This window comes from Arthrobotrys flagrans (assembly GCF_004000055.1).
Source record: "Arthrobotrys flagrans strain CBS H-5679 chromosome Unknown unitig_1, whole genome shotgun sequence".
NCBI lineage: Eukaryota > Fungi > Ascomycota > Orbiliomycetes > Orbiliales > Orbiliaceae > Arthrobotrys > Arthrobotrys flagrans.
Genome location: NW_027137556.1, coordinates 4,145,284 through 4,153,954, shown reverse-complemented (window position 1 = coordinate 4,153,954; position 8,671 = coordinate 4,145,284). Strand labels below are relative to the sequence as shown.

At 44.0% G+C, this 8,671-nt stretch overlaps 2 protein-coding genes across 2 annotated transcripts; both read right to left on the bottom strand.

The window, feature by feature from the left end:
- Positions 1-2,921: 2,921 nt before the first annotated feature.
- DFL_009244 (uncharacterized protein) lies at positions 2,922-5,190 on the bottom strand (the record flags this gene model as incomplete). The annotated part of the gene is made up of 7 exons (XM_067639100.1): positions 2,922-3,041; positions 3,281-3,435; positions 3,690-4,025; positions 4,115-4,234; positions 4,312-4,524; positions 4,795-4,820; positions 5,171-5,190. 7 exons carry the CDS (start codon positions 5,188-5,190, stop codon positions 2,922-2,924), a joined length of 990 nt encoding a protein of 329 aa, XP_067486922.1.
- Positions 5,191-6,386: 1,196 nt separating this feature from the next.
- Positions 6,387-7,107, bottom strand: DFL_009243 (uncharacterized protein; the record flags this gene model as incomplete). The annotated part of the gene is made up of 3 exons (XM_067639099.1): positions 6,387-6,656; positions 6,729-7,033; positions 7,104-7,107. 3 exons carry the CDS (start codon positions 7,105-7,107, stop codon positions 6,387-6,389), a joined length of 579 nt encoding a protein of 192 aa, XP_067486921.1.
- Between the last annotated feature and the right edge of the window lie 1,564 nt (positions 7,108-8,671).

Sequence of the window (8,671 nt, the reverse complement as noted above, 5' to 3'; positions counted from 1 at the left end):
TCCAGTCGCAGATGTAGTCTGTATTGTCCAATTTCGTTATTAAGAGGCAGAATATCCAATGGTATTTCAATGAAAAGGCAATTTCCAGGGGCGTTTCTGCCCGGCCCATGGCAGCAAAAATATCTCTCTTTTCGCTTATTTCCCATTCCGGCAAGTTGCTTCTCAATGGCCAACGAGCGCCCCTGACATCCAGATCTATCCTTCTGTCGACTGTGGCTCCCGCATTAAGAAAAGCCGTAGGATATGTAAGATCTTCGTCATCTCCGGAGAACAAACCGAGCCGGAAGTATCATCGGTTTCAAGTTGGTCGAGTTCAAGAATATTTTTCCACAGGGTGGTTCGCCAGTATTTGGTCTTGTTGGAGTCAGGTCCGTGCCGTAGTAATATTTCCAGAACCAATTCTTCTGGAGTTAAAGGACTCATCTCAATGCCCATGAACTCGACGTATTCTAACTGCCAGTCAGTTTTCAGTAAATCGATAGCCATCTGGGCGACCTGGTCTGCTAGTAGACCACGTTTCCATTGCAGGACTTCAATGATATACTTCGTGATACCAGGTTCCATCAAAGTTACACAAATGAGTAATTCATCTCCTGGACCTTATGCATGCTCTCCGTATGCATAGTCGCATACTATAGGATTGCGAAACTCAGGAAGCTCGACAAACTCGGGCACCGCTTTCTCCACAATCTCGTAAAAGGTCGCGTATTCTAGCAGCCCCCAAGTAAATGTGGGCCTAGAACCTGCTGAAACAGCCACAATCTCACTGAAATTTAGACTCATTTGCTCGCATAAATATTGTGTAATGTCGCTTTGGTTTATTATAATTGCTCGCAGAAGTACCGAAAACACACGGTATGTGAACCCGGACTCCCATAACAATTGCAGATGGCCTGCACGGTCCGTCAATAGTGGCACGTGATCGAGAGTTTCATGCAATATAGCATCAGTCTCAAGATGCGAAGCTGGTAGAATATCTTTGTTCCATAGCTTGAAAAACACTGAAAGATCTCCCCCAGCTTTGCATGCCTGTAACAGAGAATTGGGTTGTCCGGCATCCTTCAGCTAAATACTCTCGGCCAACATAAATAGAATATCTTGGAGACTTTTCCCTCTTTCTACCTTTACGATGGGATCGCAGAGTAAAACATCCAAAAGTTCGTAAAGTTGAAATTTGAGTTGTTGGTGGAACATGTAGACGGCTTCGAATAACTCATCGTCTTTCCGTAAGTAAAAGTATGGGACGAGGACCTCACATGTAGTCACTATACTTCTGAAGGGGCATGGTGGGAAAGTAGCTTCAGGGGAAGTTTTCTAAGTCCGAGCTTGTCCGCCTCGTCTAAAATCGAATGATTCTTTTCTCGTTCTAGTCTTTTGTTGAAGGCATGAAAAAGCAGGTGGTTGGATAGCCGATAAATTAGATTTAGGTGAAAGGAGAGATATGGTGTGAGGATGTAGTGTAGGTTCTGGGAGCCAAGCAGCATACTAACTGCCCCATTAGCTATACGTAGAGAGGATGTCTGGAACAGAATGTGTAGGCGGAAGAGACCTGAGAATAGTATATATATAAATGACAAGATAACGATGTGTACTTAGAAGAGAATGAAATAATCCAATATAATAGGCGTATGATGATGAACAAAGGAAACAGGTTGATTATCCAAAAGAATGTCGGTAGGAAAACGATTTATAGAACAAGAATGCCAAGATGCGTTAAGAACTCAAAAATGCAACAGAACACGTGAACTCCATCAACCCCCACCAAACCTTCTCTCCACTCTCTTACCACATCTCTTCACCGCAGTGAGTGCGCCGAATAGGCGCTGACTGTAGAAGTGCTGACAACTGGAGGAAGAATATCGTCTGACAAATTCGTCAAGGTATTTGGTGACTTGCCATATTGGGAGCGCGTGTAGTACAGACATTGGAATATGTATGTTCGAAGTTGCTGCTGGCGTAGCCTCGGAATCCGGCGGTGGGTGTAAACTTGTACACAAAATGGGGATTGGGTGGTTGGCAAAGAATCAAGATTCATATCAGTAATAGAACTTGCCGCTTAAGGATAAGAGTTGTCAGTTCAAGAAAACTCAAAGAAGAAATTGCTTAGATGACGGCATACCATTCGAATTCGATAGTATCCGATCAGTAAATAAGATATTCCGTGAGGCCCATCTCTGGAGTTTTTTGTTTGAAACTTCCACCCTACCGTTATCATTATATCCGAGTCTTTATCTCCCTTTTTTTTTTAACGATTGCAGTGTAGCAATCCGTAGTGCAAATTCATATTATGCTAGGCACCTACAGGGCGGGAGGTGTTTAAGATGAGGTAAAGTGGGTTAATTAGGGCAATGAAGAGAGAATTGGGCTTAGTATAGCCTCGTACCTAGGGCTCAGTATATATATACGAGGATTCCATACAAATGTAGTGAACAAATTAACTAGCTAAAAGCGATGACACGGGAATATATCGATCGGGGGAAACTTCCAAACACCATAAATGATCCGATTTCAAAACAAATAGATCTCGTGCAGTTCTAACTTCACCAATGCAGCCATCATACTCACCACGCCCTCTCCTACCCTGAACTACCCTAAAGATTCCTAACATCTTACCAAAAAGAATCCACCAAAAACAGTCCGCCTATACCACCATACCCCAGGCCTCCCGCATACAACCAAGCACATCATCATAGTTATCAAGAATATAAATATCGATACTAAGGGCGATTTCAAACTCCGCAGAGACGACAAAACCCGCCGGTATATCGAATCGCTCTTTAAAAATTCTCAAAAGCTCCGAGTATGGATATTTATATTCTTGATAACTATGATGATGTTCTTGGCAGTATGTGAGAGACTTTGGGATCTGGGGTAGGTGATAAGGAGACCATGGAAGTGTCCTGTTTGAATTCGTGATAGGTTTAGAAGGGTAGTTGTAGAGTATTGGTGGAAAGAACGTTTGAGATGACAACACTCTTAGAGAGTGATAACAGTCGCTCAGGGCTCCAGCAAATCAGTCGCCGCTCGCTGAGAGTTTCCTTCTTGGATTAGTTGGAAAATCGGGGGCAAGGGGGTAAGGGGCATACATGGGGGTGCAATGAACGTTGGGTAGTGTTTAAAGGAAATTTTGGAGGAAAATGTATCGCGGTAATCAAAGAAGTAATAAGTGGTAGTTTGAGTGTAGAAGGAAATTGAAGAAAAGTTTTGGTAAAACCCTGAACGCCAACATTGAAGTTTCACTCCACAGGTATCAGAGGTTTGTTCAGAGGTAATGACTTACGATCGACAGGCTCTCGTTGAGTGTTGATTGTCCATAGTCTTTTTTTGTGCATTCTCTTTTCCCCAGAGCCTTGGGAGGATTATGGTTTAGGGATTTCATGACCTTCTGGCGGCTTTTCCTATTCTGCTTGCGGCCTTTGTCTTCTTCCTCTTGCTCTTATCCACGCCGATGCCCATAAGCGCTTGTGACAATTTTTTTTTGTGCTTTGGAGACTTATAGTGCCCCTGCCAAAAGTCATCCCGTAAGAACCGTTTCTTGCAGGTCGTACATGTAAAGAGTGGAAAACCTGTGCAAAAGTAGAAATGTGCCATGAAATAACGGGCATCATGGTATTCTACTTCACACTTGGGGCATTTGTGCTCTGGGTCCCTTGGCTTTTCGATGCAACTCAGTATTATTTTTGGCCTACGTTTAAGAGGTGGATTTTGTGGTTTCGTCTTTCTGAACTTATAGTCTTGTAATATGCTGAGCTTAGAATATTGCTGCGAGGCGTATAAAGTCAGATTTAAGGGCTCCTTGGGGATGCCATTGGCGATATTGATAGTGAATGTCTCGGGTGTAGGGGGGGTGCTGGCATTTGGTATCACTGGTGAGTTCGAGGGGGTTGTAAATTCCGTGCTTGACCTGGAACGCGACTGAGAGGTTGAGTCATCACTGAAGTTTGAGGAGGTCTCATTGTCGGATGTATGGCGATCAATATCGTTTGGGAGCGGACCTGATTGCGTGAACTCGTACCAAAGTTTTTCTTTGTGTAACTTGGGTCAGCCTAGTAGGTCGATCTTGGGACCGCTAACGCGGATTAACGCGGGGTATACATAACGGTGGGATGCCTACCAAGGTCGGGATTTATAGACACGCCAGCAGAAGAGTCTTCTTGCTCTAATGTAGCCTGAGAGCTAGAGTGGTTGGTACAAGGTATTTCGTTGATAGAAGATTGTGCGGAATTAGATCTACCTATACGTGGAATTAGCTATTGGTCATTCGTGGAAGAAGAATTGGAGAAGCGGAAGCAAGCTAAGAATCAGACATACAACTGGGCCCGGCGGAAGCTTCAGTTACAGATTCCCGGGGGATGTCATTACTTCGATCAAAAGAACTAGAGCTAACTAGTCCTTTTGTGTCGTAATTCTCCGTGTGATCCTGAATGGCCCTGTATTCTGGATCTTCGGAAGAACTACCACAAAACGATGGAGTTTCAGTATTGATCTGGTTACGAGCGTTTGTGAGATCCAAAAGGGATGGATCTATACAATGGTGTGAGGAATCGGTGTTTTTATAAGTGTTAATTTTGGTAAAAGAAAGGTCGAAGGCCGGCTGGCCGCAGAGGTTGAGACTCAGATAGACAGAGGAATAGACTATAGTAGCCTAGATAAACTAGATACCGAGGTACCTAGTCAGGGTTAGGACTTATAACGAAAGGAAAGAAAGGGAATTCCATCCTTCGTTGGGGCAGCCTCAACATTTAAGCACCCAAAATACATACAAGGATCAAGTTCAGGCGAGTAAAAACCTACCTAATTCGGCAATTCTGATCACGGTGCTGTTGTTTTGGTTTCAGAGGTTAAACTACCAATCTTAGCCTAGCGCTATGGTTAAGTTGACCACCAATCCTAATAGGGCGCTTAAACTTGCAACATTAACAACACTCAAGAGAAATTTGAAAGTCGAGATCCCTCGAGCAATTGTGGTTGCATATCCATCTACTCAGTCTAGATATGGTTCCCAAGTATTACGATAGCTACATCTGCCAGCTACTACGGAGCTGTTGGCGATTTAGAGGCTAGGGTCATGCTGTTTTTGTTGCTTTGTTACACATATTTTTTTATGCCGGAGCTGGTGTTCTCAGATCCAAGCTGCTAACGGCATGTAATTGCGTCTAAAATATCATACTCGGGCGCTTGCATGGTCATTATACAGCCGAAGCTCCAAATAATCTGGGAGTTGGTGGAAAAGAAAGGAATGGACAGAGTGAAATCTAACAAGAGGCCGTAGAGTTTTAACAGTACATTGCTCTAATTAGGTACCCCGCTTTTATAGGAGTAAAGTGAAGAAATGGGAAGAACAGAGAACGGAAGGAAGGAATGAAAGGGTAACAAGAGTGAGTGAGAGTTTCGTTATGAGTCAAAAGTTTCTGGTACCCAAAATATACAACCGCCCAACTCCATGTTGGGAAAAGTGACCTGGAGTTCTAGCACAGTTCCAATTTCACCAATGCAGCCATCATACCCACCGTTTTCCCAAATCACCGCAAGCCCTCCTAACAGCTCTGAGCGCCCACCAAAAAAGGCGTCGAAACCATTCACCCATGTCCCCGTACCCCAGGCCTCTCATACACAAGTGAACACCTTATAATTTTCGTCAAAGCATATAAGGCTCACTATTGCCACCATCCTAATACCCCAAAAGCAATGAAATACCCACCGGTATACTCTGCAATTGAAGGAGAATGATGGGGCTCTAGTAAGATTTATATATTGATAAAGACAATAGAGTGTCTAGCTGTATATGAGAGAATTTGAATTCTGGGGCAGATGGCATGAGCGATGGTTAGGACACCTAGTTTGGGAGAGCGCCAGAGCCGAAGGGGGGTGATTGTGGAGATCGTATGTGGAGAGGAATAGATGAGACGGCGGCGCTCTCAGAGGGCGGCAACGTTTGCCCCGGACCTAGCGAAACGCCCCCATCATCTTAAGAGCTTTCTTCTCGGGATGTTGAAACAGGATGATGCAGATATTAGTTCATGTGAATAGCGAATTTCTTTGATGACCCCTTTGGAGCTCATGAGGAACCTCTGTTCGGAGTTTTCAAAACCGTTTGGACTTAATTTCACGGCCCTGTTCAGTCGTATCAGATATCGATATATCTATGTCTCGTGTCAGTAGCAAGATACTTTCCCTTGATCAGCCGTTGGGCCTTCTGGAGCAGCCTATACTCTCCAGCCATTCGGAACTTTATGTTCCTTTGTGTATTCAGAGGATTTCGATGACCGCCTTGGCATTTCCAAGCGTTAGTAGGTGTGTTGATTGCCCATTATGTATTTCTTTAACGCCAATTTTTTTCTCCAGACCATTCTGGTCCCCGGCGTACCTAGCTCTTGATTACTGACCTAGGATTTTTTATTCTTTTTCATGCCCTCCATCAGTACCGACTGATCAGAGATCAAATTCGAGGACTTTTCCTCGAGCGCTCTTAACCGGTCCTCATAGCTACGGTGGACTTGAGACTGGTAATGCGTCTTCATATTATGCCGTCTCGTGATTCCAAGGCCACATGGGCAGATGTTAAGCGGTTTGCCTACACATCGGCGGTGATGAGATTCATACTCGCGTTTCACAGTAAAATTTTCCTGGCAGCCACTGCAGGAGTATTTCGGGTTCTTTCGGGTTCGTTTGATGTTCGTTATTCTTTTGGGCTCTTTTTTCACCCGTGGAGATTGGCCTGTGGGTACCTTTCTCCACTTTATCTCGCCTTGGGAGGGTATGTCATTCCTCTCGATCTCTTCACTGAGAGCCGGCATTCGCTGGCCGCCATCCTCGACAGATAAGGGGCTGACCGTTGGGGAGGAGTTAACCGTCCCTCCCGTCCCCACTGATAATCTGGGTGAGCTCTCCCTTCTTGAGCTTAAACTCGGAGATAACTCAGGTATATCAGAAATATTGTCATTTGGGCGACTTTCATTTTCGTAGGGTGTCGTATGAAATTTGTCAGGTTCGGGCGGACCGATATTGCCATAGATCTGGGGGAAACTTGGATCTAGAGAGATATTCCCTTAAGCAAGAAGTTTTACATATCTGTAAAATAGATGAAGGATAAAATATCTTACCCATACACCCGAAACATGCAAAGTCATCAAAAAGAAACCCATTGGGAATTGAACTACTAGAGTTACCTGGTCGTTCAGGGTCTGAATTCTCCGAGTAATCCTGGGTCCGGTGTTCAGAATTCTCGGAAGAACTACAGATGTTGTTTAAAGATTGGTCTTCCTTGACGTAAGTAGATATTTGGTAGTCGTTGGCCAAAAAAGAGGAGAAGTCGAAGAATAGATTTTCGATTAGTTCGCTGTCAATGTTTGTGGGTGAGCTCCGGAAAGCCGAGATCCGGGTGAGACCCAGATATCGTTCCCGATATCCGAGTCTCAAAGCCTTTGATATACCAGCGCCTATCTGGATAGCGGGGATTTGTTTTATGAACAGCCTTAGCGGGGTAATTGGGTTGCCTTTGCGAGGGCTTGCTGAAGGAAAAGGGGAAAAAGTTTCCTCCGTCTTGCTTTGGGGTAACCCGGGGATTTAAAGTCGGTTCATTTACACACCAAAACGTCAGAGCAAGGATCATGATGCAGGCCGTTTTAAAACTACCAAAACGGGTGATTTACATTGGAGTAATTTTAATAGAAGCTATTCCATTCAGAGTATTATACTAATTCTATAAGGAAATATTGAAAAAATGACCCAACCGAACAGCCGTCGCCCAATGGGATCCTAGCTCGATCATATTACCACATTAAATTCCGTTTGCAGCAAACGAACCAAATGAACTGTCGTCAGCGCATCAATATCAATACTTAAAGTACCGGCCTACTTGGTCTTTATCTCAAACATGTGGGGTTTATAACGTCAACGTTTAACGCAAGTGTAGACGGAGATGATGTGGTGGTGGTGGTCCGCTGCTCCTCTTGCAAGCTTGACCTGTATTTCGGTATTAGAACCTCTTTATACATTGTTCCTCCGTGGAACAGTTAATTTGTGTAATGTTGACGAATGATTCGCTAAAGACGCTGAGCTCATGAGATGCTTCGAGAATTGATCTGGGGCCGCGGATGTAACACATAGAATCGAACATAGTAGACAAACATTTCACATCACCTCTATACTACCATTGAGATTTCCTGTTTTTCTGGCCGCTAACCAAATATCCACTTGGCTTTGTATCAATAATAAAATTTTATCAGTGGTTTACATTTCGATTTATCGCGATATCGGGTCCATCGATCAAATGCCACCATGGCCACCTGTAAGCAGATGTAAATTTACAACATTAATAACACTAAATTTTCAAAGATGTTTTGAAGTCTCTACTCCCTCCAAAGATATGATTTTGTACCCATATAAGGCACTAGAAGGAACGGCATGATTATATTATGTTCTGGGTTCTCTCGGGACCAAGGGCTGCAGACTGCATTCCACGGGTATCGCCTGATTTGATTGAGTTCCCGAATCAATGCGGGGCGGACAAGCAAGGGCCGATGACCCCTCATCTATCGGCATTTCCCAACTATAAGACTGGCACGGAATAAGATATTCAATGTAGTGTAACTAGCTACATCGAGAAAACTTTTGAAGGCAATCGCTGCCTTGAAATTATAATTTATTAGATTCTTATCTTACGTAACAA